The 18,300-nt window shown below is 40.9% G+C and overlaps 1 protein-coding gene across 7 annotated transcripts in view; it reads left to right on the forward strand.

Moving 5' to 3' along the window:
- The window catches only part of MEIS2 (Meis homeobox 2), a 184,389-nt gene extending 182,321 nt beyond the window's left edge, over window positions 1–2,068 (forward strand). For 4 of the 7 annotated variants that reach the window (XM_050953912.1, XM_050953911.1, XM_050953915.1 and 1 more), the window contains one exon: window positions 631–2,068. In XM_050953912.1, the coding sequence (XP_050809869.1) occupies window positions 631–917 (287 nt within the window). In that variant the 3' untranslated portion in view covers window positions 918–2,068. The remainder of the gene's footprint in view (window positions 1–630) is intronic. The other 3 variants (XM_050953916.1, XM_050953918.1, XM_050953917.1) reach the window with 1 other exon arrangement.
- Window positions 2,069–18,300: the final 16,232 nt, after the last annotated feature.

Consider the following 18,300-nt stretch of genomic DNA (forward strand, 5'->3'; position numbering starts at 1 on the left):
ATAAGGGTCATAATGATATAATAGGATTTTAAGACTTGTTCCAGTGGAACAATATGACGTACTTTTAGGCCTAAGACTTTGAGGTACCAAGTAGCTTCATCTCCATTGACATCATTGAGTGTTGAAGACACTCGCCATATCTCAGGAGGCACTCAACACCTTTCAAAGTTGAGACGTTTGTTTGTTTCTGTTTTGTTCATTTATGCAGTTGAGTCCATTGATCTCTGTGCGGAACTTGCATTGATACTCCTTGTGCAGAACCAGGACAGGCGATAGCCTTTATATTTTTAAAATACCAAAACCAAACAAATTAGATATTTATATTCAATTGACATGTCTTTACTTAACAGTATGCATCCTCCTGGAATTTATCATAGAAATTCACCCACTAGGCTTTTTAAAGTATGCTCAGTTGTGCTCAATATTTAGTTCTGTTATGTGCATTATCCTGCTGAATGATCAAATTAAATTCAAACTAGAATTTGAATGTCTGCAAACATTGGCAAGAATCTGCCGCTAAATTTAGATGGAAGATTTTCAGTGTCTGTTGTTTTTCTTGTTCGTTTTAGATGGGTAAATTGTAAAAGTGTTTAGGAACCTAACCTGATTTTTTTTACCCTCTTTGTCTAGGTTTGCAAGGCATGCCAGGGGACTGCGTCTCTCAGGGTGGTCCTATGGGTATGAGTATGGCACAGCCAAGTTACACTCCTCCCCAGATGACCCCACACCCTACTCAGTTAAGACATGGACCCCAAATCCATTCATATTTGTCAAGTCACCCCCATCACCCAGCCATGATGATGCACGGCGGACCCCCTACCCACCCTGGAATGACCATGTCAGCACAGAGCCCCACGATGTTAAATTCTGTAGACCCCAATGTTGGTGGACAGGTTATGGACATTCATGCCCAATAGTATAAGGGAACTCAAGGGAAAAAAACAAAAACAAATAAAAAAATCAAACCTATTTTAAGACTTTTGAACTTTGACCAGATATTGACACTTAAAATGAAATTCCAGACAGCTGTGATTATTTTTTACTTTTGTCATTTTTCATCAACAACAGAGGACCAATGAGAAAAGAACAGAAATGTGAAATCATGGGCTCACTGAAACAATTATGTCCATGTAAAGATCCTCTGAGGGGAAAAAACAAACAAAAAAGACTCCAAGAGTTATAACTACTGTAGTATAAACATAGGAACTAAGTTAACTTGTACATTTCTGTTGATCACTCCGTTATGTTGCCTCAAATAGTTTTAGAAGAAAAAAAATTCCTTGTTTTCCACACTATGTGTGTTGTTCCCAAAAGAATGACTGTTTTGGTTCACCAGTGAAGTCACTATCCATGAAAGACTACAGTATATTTCAGACCAGTTTTGGCCAGTGAAAAAAGAATTACCCTGGAGATGAAGATGAAAAGTCCTGCTGGGTCTCTCATCACTCAGAAGACAGTTCCAAGAAGGCCTTGCCGTCCCCTGGTTTTGTTCCTTCATAAATGTGTCCTTTAGTTTCAAACAGATCTTTATAGTTTGTGCTTCAAAAACCTATTTTTTGGACTCTTCTTCAAAGAGCTTGCAGGTGAAAATTTAAAAGACAGAGCAGGAGCTTCTTCCAGTGGTTCTGAGCCTTGGCTTTGGACAAAACAAAACTAAAAGTTGGGCAGCTTTCTCAATGAAAGAAGTTACTAATGGTCTTTGCACCAAACCTAGAACTTTATCATGAACTCAAAGCTTGGGAAAAAAGCAAGAGAATACTGTAACAAACTTCGTACAGAGTTCGGTCTATTAATTGTTTCATGTTAGATATTCTATGTGTTTACCTCAATTGAAAAAGAAAAAAAAAAGAATGTTTTGCTAGTATCAGATCTGCTGTGGAATTGGTATTGTATGTCCATGAATTCTTCCTTTCTCAGCACGTGTTCCTCACTAGAAGAAAATGCTGTTACCTTTAAGCTTTGTCAAAATTTACATTAAAATACTTGTATGAGGACTGTGACGTTATGTTTAAAAAAAAAAGGTGTTAAGTCACAAAATGCGGTAATAAATATTTCATTTTTGATTTTTTGTTAGGCTTTTGAGTTTTTAATCATGATTGGGAAAGATGGCATTTGCTGGGCAAAAATGTCGAAGATGGATTTCTTACTAATAATTCTGAAGAAGGGCTGAATCAGACACATGCACAGTCACCAGGTCAAAAAATTCAAATGTAGTCTCATCAGATTATACTTTATGTAGCAAAAGCAAAAACGATCAGGTGGATGAATTGGGAAAACGTAAATTTAACTTTTGAAATGTAATTAGATGATCCAGGTCCACTGAGAGGAGGGGGATTTGTTTTAACCACAATAATACAGACATCTTGTGCTCTGAAACTACTAAATGGAAGGAAAGCATGGTATGTTCTAGCTCTAAGCCATTATAGCCGGAAATTGGACCTTTATCCTCTGCAGTGAGTGGGAATTTTCTCATTACTTTAGTTGTAACAGAATCGGGTCCCAAGAAGAGGGACTGCTATTTCGGAGAATAAAAATACCTTAATTATCTTTACTTTCTAGGAAACAACTGTCAACTGGTTTTAAATATTTGTAATTTTTTAAACCTCTTCCCCATTTCCTCCGTGTATTATTAAAAACTGACATCTTTTACCTTTGGAATGTTGAAAAAGTCTTAACTTCCCAGTTAATGTTTAATTTCTGAACTGAGTAAATCCTTTGCTGCTGGCAAAGGAAGGAAGGATGCAAGTGGAATGGGCGGGAGGGTTAATTTAGCAATCGGTCCTGCTTTGTAGCAGACTTTTAAGGCGTTCTCTGAAATTTAGAGGATGAGAGATTCCACATTTGGCTTTCATTCTTTCTGTCCTGATTAAAAACGCCCTGATCCTTAATTCCTGTATGAAACGCACACTCTGTTCTCCCGATTTCAAAGTCTTTGATTATTTTGAAGAGAGAAATAACAAGAATAAGACTCAAAGAAGAGTTGTCTTTGCATCACAAAACGCAGCTACTTATTGTATCCAATTTGCTGTCATTTTCCCCTCCGATTTGAGGAGGAATATATAAAGATCAACGAGATTTTTTTTTCCCTAGTAAACTGTTATTTTTGTAATGAGTTAAATATTTGTAATGCTGGTGTATTTTCTCGCTGGGCTGTAATCTGCGGGAGTTGTTGCTGGAATCCAATGTAAACAGATTGCTCCAATCTGAGGTTTGCTATTTAATATGGAGAGTTCCGATGTAGGTGTATTTAAGAAATGCTCAGCTGTCAAACCTTAAAAAAAAAACCGGGAATAGTGTTTTGACAGCGATATAGTGTGAAAGGAAATACTGTAGTCTGAATAAAATTGCTTATGTTCTGAGAAACGAAGGGTAATAGAAAAACTCCTCTTGTTTTGCTATATATGTGTGTGGAAACATGGCATATAAATTTCCACTTCTCTAAGAGATTCTGGGGAGAGAGCTGCAGTCACCCCCAAATTAGGGCTTTTCAGACTGTGCGCTGCAAAAGGAGAAGTGGGAAATGATGTCCGTGTCTGTGCCTCCTTTCGGCAGAGTCCTGTCCTGACTACAAGAGGAAATGTTAGTGGAAATGCTTATATATGTCTGGCCCAGAGGTGATTTGCAGGGGTGGGGGGAAATGTGGCAAATTTATCTAGCAGCTGTCACAAGATGGAACCTGTGTTTTTCAAAGGATCCAGTCAGTGGTTGTTCCTACACAAGTTACAGATCAGTCGTGCACTCCAAGCTTTTGACAGGGCGAATGAGGGCCCTCACTGCATTGCCTTTAGAACTGGAAGGATCCCGTAAACATTTGCTTAACTTCACCTTTCATTCTGAGAGGCAACCCAGTGGATCCAGGACAAATCTCCAAATCCCGTCCTTTATAGGCGTGTCCCTGCAGGAAGCGTGTGTTGGCTTGGAAGGGAAAGATTTCACGCGACTTCGAGATGATATCTCCGCCTCGCAACTCTTCACAATTACGATCCTGGTTGGAATCAATAGCAAATGTTGTTTTTAAACACTTTTTTTTAAACACGCCTTCGGGGGAGGGAGGGGGGAACCGCACAGCTCCAGCAATATCGCTGAGCAAGCTGCTGTGGAGGTGGAATTCTGGTGGGGCTGGGGAAACCCGGCATCTTTGTCCTTGGGGTGGGGGGTGCTGTGCTGAGAATAGAGACTGTTGGGCAACGCGTTTGAAGGCCGATTTTAATATTAATCGCTTTGGTGGAGAGAAAGAGACAGAAGGGAGGTTGCCCCTCTGCGACAGTGATGATGGATGACCCAGCACCGCCAAACAACTCCGCCCCTCCATCCTCACCCAGTATCAAAGCTACTTTACTTGCAGCTTTAGGAGTAGAATAAACACCGTCGCCTCTTCTAACGCATCGATTTGTGGATCATTATGAATCAATTACTGCTCTCGATGGGTTGGTGGTGGCTGAACTAAAACGGGCTGTGGATGGGGAAAGCGCTAGAAAGAAACAAACCAGTCCTTATAGTAACACTGCTACTACTACTAATTAGTATTAATACTAATTATTCAGGTTTGAGCACTTTCCAAAGAGACCCCCCCTGCCCCGCCCCGCCGCTGAATTGTTTGCTGGATGGGACCCACTCTATGTGGTTGCTGCTGAACTTAAAAAAAGGGCTCTCAAACGAATGGGTTTTGCGTTACACGCAATTACTTCGAGAAACAGCGACATATTCGCACCGTACCGCCGTGTTTATTTTGTATTTAACTCCTCAAGAGAAACCCACTGGACTATAGAAAATGGGCTAGTCCCTGCGGCCGCAAAGAGGCCAAGTACGGGGAGTTAGCGAGGCCGAGTGGCATTTTCAGAAGGATGTTTTAGTGGGGAAGAAAGTGTGTAAAGTTGCGTTTCTCTCTCTGTTCCCATTTGTAGCAGTGTTTGAAGACCTCAAGGTGTTTCTATGGCTACCTTGTGTATGTGGGAGGGTCAGATGTGGGGGTACCCAAGAGAAAAGGCAGCTCTTGGGTGATCATTTATCAATGTCACCCACATAATGATTCTCTCTGCAGCCTTCTATTGATGAGGATAATTACATTAGCTCAGAGTGACTGATCAATGAAAAACCACCAAACAAAAACTTCTTTACTCTTCTATAATGCCAAAAACAGATACAGAAATAAGATAGAAAGCCAGGGCGGGATTTTCCCCTTCCTTTCTCTTTACCAATAGATTAAAAAACAAACAAACAGCGGAAAGTAAGAAAATAACATTAGATCTATTACATTTAGAAAGAGGCTACAGTTTTGCCTGTGAAAATGTTCCCTTCAAATCTGTTGGCATCAGTCTTTCCCTGGTAAAGTATATCATTAGTTTGAATACGAACTGCTGCTTCCCTGCTGGGGGCCAAGTTCTCGCCCTGTACACTTGTGCTGAGCGTTTGCAGCTACGGGGAGGGAAGTGCATGTAAATAATTTTCCTTTCAAAATTGCAGTTGTCTCCCTCGTTGTCAGGTTTTCTTTGTTTCGAATCACTTCTTAAAGCAGCACTGCTGAAGACCGAACGTTGTCTCCGTAAGGCGCTGTTATATTGGTGAAAGTTTGCAGTTACATTGCGATTTCGCTCTTTCTAGAGTTAAATATCAATATTTTCTCAATTAAAGCGAATTTTAATTATTTTACTTGTGAGTTGTTAAAAGGCGCCGTAAATTTTATTATAATGCAGCTAAGCTTCTTAGCACAGCCAGCGGACAGGTTGAGGGGTTGTTGTTGTTGTTGTTGTTGTTTTTCTCTCCAAAGGGCCTGCATCTGAAAGTCGATCATTTTAAATAACAACAAGGCAAAGTGATGCGAAGAAAAAATGGTTAGGGACAATACCACTTCATGACGCTCTCTCCTTTCCATCTTGTCCTGTGTCTCACATGGTCCCGCGAAAGTGAGAGCATCCTGTTTCCTTAAAAGGGCACCAAAAGAGTTACTTAGTTTATTTGCATGAAGACTAGAACATTGTCGCATTTAGCAGCACGTGTTTTGTGTCCCCAATTCCTCTTTCCCATCCCCCGCACAACACTGATGGAGTCGAGCTGAACACGCATTTGCTCCCTTTGTGTCTATACAATATCCTAGGTGAAGACTGCATTATTGCATGTGTTACATGTAATGTGCATGATAATTAGTATACAGTGTTTACAGGTATATCTTTAAGCACACAGCCTGCTAATAAAGCAATTATGTACATAGTAATGAACTTACATTTCTAAACCAACTTGTAAACGCGCCTCAAAGTTAACATTTGAAAGTAAATGCAGATCTGGACGAGGCTACTTTGCAGGCCTCTTAAAACAAATATTGCCACATTTCTTGTTATAACATCTAGTTTATGCGCCGGATTCCGAGCTCATTTACACAGGGTTAACTCCACCATTGACTTGAGAAGCCGCCTGGGGCCCTGAGCTCACAATTGTCTAGAATTGCCCCAAAGCTGTTTAACATTTCTTAAATTAGCTCCTAGAAGATAATAGTATAAACTTCTTTGCTACGGTGCATGCCAGATCCAGATCAGAAAGAACCAGCGTCCTGAGTGGTATGCATTTCTTATTTCTAATATAGTCGAGCTAACTACAAAATTGGAAGGGGGACGGCTAGAGAGAAAATTGAAACAATTTCTATATTTCAAATAAAACTACGGCATTCCTAATATTTACCAAACTGCAATTGTGTATAAATTCCCACACTGTGCTCCATATACCGCCAGCAAACAACTCCCCTGGCCATCACATAGACTCCTCAGATAATCAGTGTCCCAAATCACTTAATCAAGACCCCTAAATTAACAATGGAGTCTCTGAGTTTCAGTGACGGTTAGGTTGTTTATTGAGCCAAGTTCCTTGCGTTACACACATTCACCCCTAGAAAAGGGGACTGGGTTGCCACTCAGTCTCGAGTGTCTGGGTTATCAATTCAGTGCGAGGGAGAAAACAAAGGCAATATCTAGTTCTCACCCAACCAGGTTTCAAACTAGGATCTTACTTTGTTGTACAGTTGGATTTGTCCGGGGGAAGGCGGGGGGATGGGATCCATGCCGCTGGCCTTTTCCTGCGGATCCGGATCCCCACCACGGAAACCCGTTTTCAGATCTATGAGCCCCGAGTGGATAAACACCCACAATTACTATGGGACAGGGACGAGTGGCAAAACCTGAATGGAACGCAGCTTTGGCGTTGGGTGAAACTAACGATGTGCGGCTGCTTTACCCTCACAGGGAAGGGGTGGGGGAGCCCTTTCTGATTAATAAGTAGCAGGCTAATGTTGAGGGCTTTTTCTGCCCGATTGCCTTTTTGAATTAGAGCCGATTTCTTCACACTTCAATAGGGCCTGTCTCTTTTAAAATGACTGACAGATTTGTTTCTCCTTTTTTCTCTCGCTGAGACTTAATGATGTAAATTTTCTAATTAGTTAAATCACGTTGCTTAAAGGCCTTAATATTTACCGGGCAAGGAGTGAGAGTCCTGAGTGGATCGCTTAAAATAGCCAAAGAAATAACGTTAGGCTTTTAAAAGGGGGGGGGCAGGAGGGATTTTGAGGGGAGGGGGCGATATAACGTAAAACCAGAGGTAAAGTTCTGCCTGGAGCGTCTTCCTTCCTCCTCCTCCCCTCAAACCCCGCTTTTATTTTTCAATCAGCTAAGATTTAATTAGGAGCCCTCAGGCCGGACGATCTGATATTTTCTCATTAGTTTCCCATCAGTAGTCTTGAGTGTTAGATTGGCTTAAAGGTTGTCAACATTTGACCAATTTTATTCAAGGAAAAGAAACTACGCATTATAGCTCCGGGACCTGAGATCTGAAAATAAATCCTGCTCGGATCAGCGGAACTAACAGGCGAAAAAAATGTTGACAATTCATCGTTGTATTTAATAAGTTGCAGTTGCATAATGTATAGCGCGGAGGGAGAGAGGCTGCAGCGAGCCAGTCCCAGGCAGGGACACCGGCACGGGCTGCAGCTCGCCCGGCTAAGGGGTATACACCCTCACACAGGAGTGTGATAAATACCCGGCGGGTAGCTCAGGACAGAGAAGTCAGACACGGCTGAGTTACAAGAAGTGAAACCCAAGTCGAGGAGCTGGTTAGGGTTTGGAAACTGCAGCTTTTTGCTGCTGTTGTTGTTGTTCCAGCGCAATGAAACAAACCTTGTGGTTACTGCTCCTTTAGCCCAGACACAACATCAGAGCGCCCCCTGCTGGCCAACTGAACAGAGAGCCTCTGGTTCGCAGCACAGACTTTTCAAGCAAAGCTTGCCAGTACCAGGGAGATTTCCTGTCAGAGCTCAATGTTTAAATATATGTGCGTGTATATATATAAGAAAGGACACTCTCTGTTTCCCCCCAAGCCTTCCTCTTGGCCTCAGGGGATTATAAAATAAACTGTTTAGGAAACTGCCATTTAAAAAAATGCAAAAACTTCAGCTCTAAAAAGGGGGAAATGTTGATAACAAGGATAAATATACCGGTGTAGCTGCTGCGGTTTAGTTTGTGTCAATTTTCCTGCACTCGCTGAGAAATACAAACATCAAAAAGTGATCTTATCGCCCTGGGTTAACGGTGGCACAGGGAGAAGAAAGGCAGGTAACATTTTGTGTCCCCTCGCTATAGAAAAGTTAAACCCAAGATGTTACAGAATACTGAGAAAATACCTGGCCAGTGAGCATGTGGTTACTGCTGTAGTCGAGCTCTCATCCAGGTAACTGCTAAAACTTGTCACGTAGCTCCTTGATATTAAATGTAATTACACACATACACTCCTTCTATATTCATACCCTGGGTATGTGTGTGCCTACACCTACCTATACAGCATTGTGCATAAGCGTTCGGTGGGAAGCTAAAAATGACAGTGAAACATGACAAAATAAGTGTCACATTTTCCCAAACATTAATATGTAAGCTCACGATTTCTGCTTGTTAAAAACAGCAAAATCAGCTCTACTAAGAATCTGATGCTATTGCATTTTAGGGCTGTTGCTACTGTTTTCTGTTTGTTTGTTTGTTTTTTGTTTTCTTGTTACGCAATGGCTTTTTCGCACATTTTATTACCCTTGCATGCACACACACACACGTTAGAATAATTAAGCCTAGTCATTTTTTTCTATAGGGGCTGTAATAATCACATTGAACTAATATCTAAATTGTTATTAGCACCATCAGCTACTGGGAGAAAACGACCAGGAAATTCAGCGGTAAAGTGGGATCCTCAGGTAACAGCAGAAGCACCTTTTGTGCTCCTGTAATACTCAAAAGCGCTCAGACAGTGGGCAGTTGCCTTCCTGGCAAATTATTCTCCATAACTTCGTGCGGGAGAGCAGACGCTTTTCTTCCAATGCGAGAAGAATGTTGTTGTTTTTTTTCAATGTCTCCTTTGGAGGTGCTGCCGGTTCAGTGGGGCGGACTCAATCCGGAGTGGAGCAGGCAGCCCCCGGTGGAAAACAGTGACATGTTACAAAAGCAAAACACCATTTTAAAGCCCCAAATAAAATCGTAAATCACTTGTGTTAAAAGAGGCACCAGGGCCACTAAACTGAGGTACAGTTAAATATTTATAGTGTAAAGGATTATTTTGTCTATTTTAGAAGAAACACCAAGTTCACTTGGTTCAGGGCTCTGTCTACACAGAAATACAGGCACAACAATGCCCTGCAGAAGAGCTGAAGGGTTTGGATTATGGCAGTAGCTCCCCAAATTTATTTTCGTTTTTTTAAACGTGTGTGTGTAGAGGGAGGAGGAGGTGGGGAGAGGAATATATAACTGAACAGCAGAAAACACCTTTCTGGAAACAAAGGCAAGGAGCAGCATTTCAATTGCAAATGCATAAGCCAGAGACCAAATAACAGTTGTGGGAAGACACTCATAAAATTAATGTACCTTACTTTAAAAAAAATAAAATGCTTACTACAGTTACCTCGGTGCAGCTTAATAAAAAATTAGCCTTACTGACAGTCTTGTCAACATCTTAAGTAAATTATCATAGCGCTGGTCTTTGGAGAAGAGACCCTACACTTCTTGCTAAAACACCTCCTATCATTAATCTTAAACCACTTGAAGATTATGATGGAAAGAATGGGATCGCTAGCCATTATCATCTCAAATTGCTGTTAAAAAGTCCGCTGTTTATTTTTGCAACCAAAGCAAATGTATCTGGGAAATGCAGAAGAGGGAAGAAAGGAAAACACAAGAAAGGCAGAACAATTGAGGCGAATCCTGTTGCAACCCCGATGATAAACACATGGAAAAGGCTGTTACTTCTCTTTGGATTGCTGGAATTTGGGCAGACGTTAGAAAAATAAACAAAGCGATGGCTCCACATCAGCTCTGTAAATGCAATGATACAGTTAATGGAAGGTAACTCTTTTTTCTAAATTAATTTTCCTTTTCCTGAATACTAAATATTTGCTTGCCTCCGCATAGACCAACTGATAAATACCAGAGCTATTTAAAAGCTACTTACACCTTCAAGTGCTCATTTTCTTATACAAAATAATTTCCTTTTTATTGTTGTCTTTTTAAATGTATTATATGCTTTTATAATAACAATAAAGTCTATGCTAGCATTTATTTATGATGATCCTACACACTTGAAAAATCTGCTCCCAATGAAATCTTTTCAAGAGGCATCTATGGTTTTATTGTAGTCCTTCCTGTTATAATCTGATTCCACTTTAAATTGCCTCTTTTTTTTTACAGCTGGCAAATAAAATACTCTTTTTGTTCAATTAATTCCAGGATTTGGCATAAACGGGGCAATCTGCTGTGTTCCAGTCTTTCAACCTTAAATGTTATCCGCGTACCTTTGCACCTTAAATGAATGCACAGTTCGAGGTGAACGGTGCATGTAGCTGAATACAACCAAAAGCAGATTGTAACGTCCTTCTTTAAAATGCAAAAGTTCACAGGAAGGTTTAACAATACGACGGGAAACAATCGACTCCCTTCCCCAAAGACAGAGAGAGAGAGGGAACACCAAACCCTGAAGATGCAAATTAAACTCAACTAGACCCATCTCCGTGTTTGGCGAGTTGAATTTTCCTGTTGTTCCTACGAGAAATCCATTTCGATATCAGTGTAATAAAGAGAGAGGTAGGTGGTGGGTTTTTTTTTTTAACGGAGACGATATTTTTATCTTGACGTTAAAGGGACGCAAACCATTCGAACGGAAAGTTCTGCCTTAAGCTCTGCCCAGGTACGTGTAGCACAGACAGACAGCTCCACAGCCTGCTCCCCCGCACTGCCCCAGCAGTGACCTCAGCCCGGAGATGCAGAGAGGTGAGAGGTGACTCTGCGAGCTAGCGCAGACCTGGCCCTTTCAGAGCCATAGCGTGGAACTGGGGCTAATCAATCCTTTACTGGATTAAAGCCCCTTCGTTGCAAAGAGCATGCACTGGGAGCGAAATAGCTTTACAATGAAGAGAATACTGTCCCGAGCAGACGGATTTAGCTCTAACAAACAGTTTTGTTAAGGTAAATTGTAAAATTATATACACACTGTACCGCTAGATCAGCTAGACATACACCTCTGTATGTGTGTGCGATCATATCTATCTATTACACACACTGTCATGAAATCAGGTTATAAAGTTATACAGCATAGAAGAACTGCAGTCCTAGATGCTGTGCAACTGAGATGTGCACACGGAGTAGGTTGCTGAACACTGTGCACTGGCGTGTTAAAATAGTTGTCCCCATATCTAGAGATCCACTATTTACATTATAATGCACAACTAAGTTACATAAGAAATCCGGAAAAGAGTCGCAAATTGGGTACACATTTCCAAGTTATTCATTTCACTCTAACCTATGGAAACAGAAAGAGAGTAATAACTCGGAAATACATACATTACACACGCCCACATACAGATAATGGACCATTTGCAAATTGATCGTTTAAAACATTTCCCCTAAAATTAGGAACCATTCCTTTATTATTTGGGTACCAGCGATTTTTAACAACTACGTCGAATCAGAGAAGATGGTCAGTTGTCTGGTTAAAGTAATCTGCTCTAATGCAATTATTTTACTAGGTTAATATGCAATTGCAAGAAGAATAAGCAAAGCAATGAACTGGGATGCAAGGGAAAATATTTTCCAAACTAAAGAATGTTGGGGGAATGGGAATATTTGGAGCAGGATAGGAACCTGTAGTGAGAAACAGTTGATTTTGTTGCTATAACCCTGCTAAAGCCAGGTTACAAAGTTTGGTTTTTGTTTTCCAAGAAGTAAAACGTTCATTTTAAACATTAGTAAGCGGTTTCTTGATTAGTGGTGGAATGAATTTCAGGAGTGGAGCTAATGTAGCTCGGAGTGAGGACGAAATCATCGTGCACGGTAGCAGCAATATTTTCCGGAGAAATTAAACAGACCCGCAGCTCAGGTAAACTGCTACACGAAACTGTTTTTAACTGAACAAAAGACTGGGCAAACAACATCTGACGTCAGTGGCCAGCATCCTCAGCTAGTGAAGGAGAGATACTTAAAGTGGAAGACGAGCTTATCTCACAGAACCTTTCTCCTGTCCCCTTGGCGTCCCCTCCCCAAAATGCATAAAGGAGGCAAAGCTCACTCAGCGTCGTAATTCCTATAAATGCAGAGGTTCTTATGAAGCACCTCTTGGTTGATCCTGCCTGTGTTAAAGAGCAGCCTCATAGCCTAATGGGGAGTAGGGGATTGTAAACCGCGGAGATGGGGACTACAGAAGCCGAGGCTAAAGAGATTGAGGGAGGTAAGGGTTAAAAGGTGATGTAAAGGACAGGTGTAGCAAAAAGCTCTGCTGAGAAGTGACAGCTGTTACTACAAATATTTTGCAACTTTTGGGACTGTCAAGAGTGGAAGTTCCTTTAGCCTACAAGCCTTTTTCTCTATGTATCTACAAAGGATCCTAACCCCTTAATGAGCTGGATTCATTGTTAAGGGTAGGTCTAGTTGTGCGCCTGGTTTATCGCTAACACACACATCTGCTCAGGAGACAAAGGCAAGTGTATTTATACTGCCCCTCCCAGGAGCTCCCTGAGTGAGTACCTTGCTCGCGAGTCGCGACCACAAACTGGAGTAAACAGAAGAGACGTTCCAAGTTTAGCAATCAGAACAAGGCTTGGAGGAGCTTGATTTATTGTGAGCCCTATTCGCAAGCACTGTAAAGGCTCGTGATCATTATTTCCTAATGAACAATTCCCTTCATACCGAGCTGTGCTCCAGCACTGTGACTCACTCTTCTGTCCTGCCTGGAAGGAAGGATTGATCCTCGGGGCTTTCTAATCTTGTAAACTTTGGAAATCTCCTCACACTGTTTGAAACGATCATCGCTCGCTCTTTCTGTTGTGCAGGCGGCCCGGGGGCTGAACGGGTTTCCTGAAGCACCCGACTGGGGTGCTAAGGGATCTCGAAAGGTTAGGTTTTCTTAGCTGCTGCCCATAGTCTGCCACGCCTTGCAAGGAAGCCTGACGTCTGGCGAGGGACGGAGTGATGAGGGGCTGGGGGCTCTTTACCAGGGAGGTTGGAGTGGGGTGAACGCAACTGCACGCAGTCATTGCAGGCATGAAACCTTGCAAGCTCTGGGCGAAATCTCCTCGCCTCCTCCCCCTGGTCTTCCTGCGTCTCCTCCGCCTCTGCAGCCAGAGTCAACAAGGGGCCGCGATTCGTTTGGCCGAGTTAGTTAAAATAAATAAACCCACGAAGATTCACTGGCAAGCAATGCCGCATCGACCTCCGTTTACTAAGAAACGAGGCTGCTCCAGTTCCTCGTAGAGGCGTGAGGGCTGCAGCCAAGCAGAAGTCAAGTCACACTTGTTGTTTAATTCAATTCAAACTTCCTCTTGCCGTGCCCCCCGGGGGAAGCTCACACACCAAAGCCATTCGCCATCGCTACCCCTCGCTGATCAGCCCTTTGCCACCCGCCACAGAACAGAGTGGGGAAGGGAGCTGACACAGCGAGCCTACGGGACACGTTGGGAGATGGCATCAAACCCGCTCAGCTTGTTCATCTTCTCTTTCCGCTCCGATCTGAACAAGGATGCAAGGAGAGGGCTGCCACAAAGTCCTTTTTCTTTCCCGTTGGCGATGGGGATTGTTAACCCAACTAAAAATCCTTACAGCTGTCTCCTGGTGAAGATGCAATTGCTGTTATTGCCAATCACGATTAGCAATAATTAGCCCAAAAGCATGAAGGATTCAGCTGCCAAGTTATTCTGAGTAACCTGTTTGAAACAGCAACACAACATTAGGTCCAAACACAAACTAACTGCAAACTTCCAGGAACAGAGCTCTTCAAAGAGGATCAGATTCCAAGTAAGATCCTAGCTCCTGGCTCCTCATGCTAAGGTTTTCTCTCAAGTATCTTAAGCCTCCATTATTATTTTTTCTTACATCCTGTATTTCCCTCACAAAGGTCTCTGCAAGCATAAAGTAGCAACTGAGCATCTCCTCTAAACATCTTTACTTGTTTACTCAGCTCTCTCCATTTTAAATACAAATTAAACAAACTGGAAGGATAATGCAGTCCCAGAGCCAAGCCAGAGTTGCTCTGTTTATACTCTGAAACTCATCCTTAGGCCCTCTGAATTGGGAAAGTTTAAATGAAGTGTAACTAGAAGGAGGTCACAGGTGACTGACAAGTTCAAGCTACTTATCTCAATTATCAAATAGTTTTATTTCCAAATTGTGTTCAATTTGATTTTCCTGCCTCACCACAAATTAGCTTAAAAAAAATCAAATGAAAGCAGACAATTTAAGCCAAATCGTGTAAACCATTATTTATTTGTAAAATCATTTTTGTGATATATACTCCCATTAATGGTTATGCAGTTGCCAAATCTTTCCAAGTGGATTTAGAAATGTAGCCATCAAATTATTTCAAAGGCAGGACTATTAGGGACAAAAATAATTATGAACTTTCAGAAGCATTATAAAAAATAAGTTTCTGAATGTTGTCTCTTTAAGTTTCACTTAAATTTTGGTTTCATTTAAGCCTTGAGGCACAGTAGAGAGATATTCAGTGTCTAACAAGGAATTTGGAAAATAATGCTCAGTACCAGAATAGAGCACAATTTCTCCATAAAATATGGATAAGGAATCAATTCATAAACACAAATACCCACTAGAACTGAGTTTTAATATAGCATTTCATATGAAAATTTTTATATGCATTATTTAGAAGATAACAAAAGCTCTTCAAATCAAGGCTTATACAGTCACATCTGGTTTTTTTTTTCCCTTCTAAGTTTCATTTTTTACAGAAAATATTAGGGAAAAAACTACACTGCCCCCTGTTACCACATATATTAACTGTTACCATCAGCTTTTAATTAGCAACATGTATATTGCCTTAGATCTACAGAATCCATTCCATGTTGCTTCTTTCAGAGGACAGTGAGATGAGGATACTATCTTTATTCAGTTGTAAGATTTGATGTTAAAAAACCTAAGCACGAACACACTTGTCTTACCATTTGTTTTAAGCATATATAAGTACACACACACTGAAACTGAAGTAATGAACTTTAGATGACATTATTTGAGCAATCGGACAAATCAGAACACAGACCTCTCCAAATAAAAAGTGGTTCTAGTGAGTTCACCTACATTAGACCCAGAGTTATCTCTAACCAAACGTATTCTACTTGGGACATTCAAATAAATTTTGCTGTGTAAAGTCCTATCCCTGCACTGTCAGTACAAATTCTTTAGGCCTTCCAGTCTAAATAAGCCATCTCCAGTAACCAGGGAAAGATTAAAAACCTACTCTCAGGTTTCAGATAGTTTGATATAATTCTTTTGTTAACCTCATTTTATTTTAATAATACAATTACTCTATGATCTAGATGAAAGGATAAATATTGAAGAAGCCTCCTTTGTGAGACATATTATTTTCCAGTGTACACCAACACAGCTTTGTCCTTTGAATGAAAAGGCAGACAAAGTGTTTTCAAAATAGAAACACCTAGGATTATTTTGAAAAACATAAGCAGTTTTTAAAAAACACCTTGGAGTTTTCTGAACAACTCTGATGTACTCACATTCTTATCACAACTATTTTTTTTTTACAGTTGTAAGTGGATATTCAAGCTAAATTGATGCTTTATGTATATCCTGTCTCAATTTGTAAAACTATTCTCTGGAAGGAGATAATTTGAAAAAAAAATACAAAAAAGAAGAAACAATACCACTGACAACAATTTACTTAAATTCTCAAACCTTGAAATTGATGCATCTCCTATCAATCATAGTCAGAAGATAGGGTAAAACACATTCAACATTTGTATATCAAAAGTGGGACTAAAAAACCTGTTTTGTTCAATTTAAACATCCTTCACTGTGTTGTAGTTTTATATGCTGATATTGATGTGTGCACTTATTACAAGTTAGATTTCTCCTTTCAAACATCCGTAAGGTATTAACCTCACAAAATTAAAGTACATGCCATTCTACTGTACAGATGTTTGTTCTCACTGGCTTACTGACAATGAAATATTTATTAAATAGTAATAAGGAGATATTGACTTCTCTATTCTGTCAATATGAAGATTTGTTTATCTGTGAGGTTAATATTGATGAGACAGAGTGAGGTAAACATTTGGTCAGGAGGGTAAATAAATTCTGATAGTGACATAAATAAAACTTAGTACTAATATGAAAACGAACCTCTTTTGTTAGTACAACCTATCAGCATGTGAATGCATAGAGCAATATCGTATGCTTACGCCAATGTCAACACTTGACACTAGTTTTGTACAACATAGTCCAAAAATCCCTGTCAGAGGAATTTAAAACTAAGCTCAAATGATGCCAAGCACTTGCGGTCTTTAGTCATGCTGTGTGTTCATTTCAAGCAGACAGTGTTCGTTTACAAAGAGAGTAGTTCCTTAAAATACTACTGGATGGGCTCTGTTTATGTCCTCAATATTCATCATATGAAGGAGACTTCTGTACCTGCTTAAGAATAGCTTTGAAAGAAAAATAGGATGAGCTCTTCTGTCAAAATATTACTTTTGTTTGTTGTCTCATCAAAATGTCAGTAGAAGTCTCCCCTCCTCTCTTTACCCTCTGCCACAAAACACAATAGCATACAGGCTTTGAACAATACCAGAAGCCATTTAACTTGATGGGTCTGGCAGAAGGAGTTACTATTTTGTTCATTATTTTCCTCAGATTTCCCTTCATTCTATTTAAGAGAAGCTCAGTGCTGCTTATTGTGGAAGAATCTACTGTTCCATCTATCAGGTGTGTCTCTCCCATCTTATATTATTTTAATTTATCATATTTATGTGTTGGATACAACGTGTGTGACTTGCATCTTGGTTTTCTGGGTAGAGATTAAAGTTATACAACCTAGTATTTAAGGTGATAAAAGATAATGGAGCTGCAGACAGAAAAGCCACAAGCAACAATATTGTCAACCTTCAGATTTTTGATCACCGCTGACGACCCTGATCCTGCAATCAGATTTACACAGTCAGGGCCTGGCACGCATGCAGAACTCTGCTGATGGCAGTACGGCTCTGCACGGGCACAAGGGTCCACTCACATGGATCGTACTGCAGAATTGTGGCCTAACAGATTAAAATAATAATTTAGCAGCCCTTGTGAAATGAGATGGTGCCCTCAGTCCACTTCACAGTGTAAAGGTGTCCACTCACTCACCAAATCCTACCAGAACTGGGAATGGTGTTGGTAGCCTCATCAGAGAAGTCAAAGCTAATGGTTATGAAGATAGCTGTTTATCCTCTCCCCTCTGGTGCACCCTCTGAGTTAGAGCGAGGGCACTCTGGTGGGGCAGCATGGGAAAGTTTGCATTGTCACTATCTGTACTGTTCCTGCTTCAGGGCAGGCAATCTGTTACTTACTATACATGCACACCTAAATATATTAGAAAACAATCACAATATAAGATCAGTCAGTTAGCTCTTTAAGACTTGTCCTTCTAGTATTTCTGAGTGATGTGCTTGCATGTGTGGAGGGGGCCAAGAATGTCTTGTCTTTTCTTTTCTTTTCTTCCTCCTCATATTTCAGTCGTCCTCACATCCTTCTTACCAGGAGGGTACTATCTCTGGTTGCTTTCACCTGACCCTGCAGAACCAGGCAGGCCGATCCCTGTGTCTGCCAGAGTGCCACTAAAAGTCAGTGAGGTTTTGTGCAGGCACAGGGTTCTGCCCACACAGTTGTCTTTGCAGGACTGGGGGCCTAAATGTTCATCAACAGTGTTGGGTTCACCAAGCTGGACTGAACTGGTTCAGGGCCAGAATCTGCTACTTTTCCTCATCTTGAGTAACACCTTATTCCATGAGTAGTCTAATTG

The sequence above is a fragment of the Gopherus flavomarginatus genome, chromosome 5, assembly GCF_025201925.1.
Source record: "Gopherus flavomarginatus isolate rGopFla2 chromosome 5, rGopFla2.mat.asm, whole genome shotgun sequence".
Classification (NCBI taxonomy): Eukaryota; Metazoa; Chordata; order Testudines; family Testudinidae; genus Gopherus; species Gopherus flavomarginatus.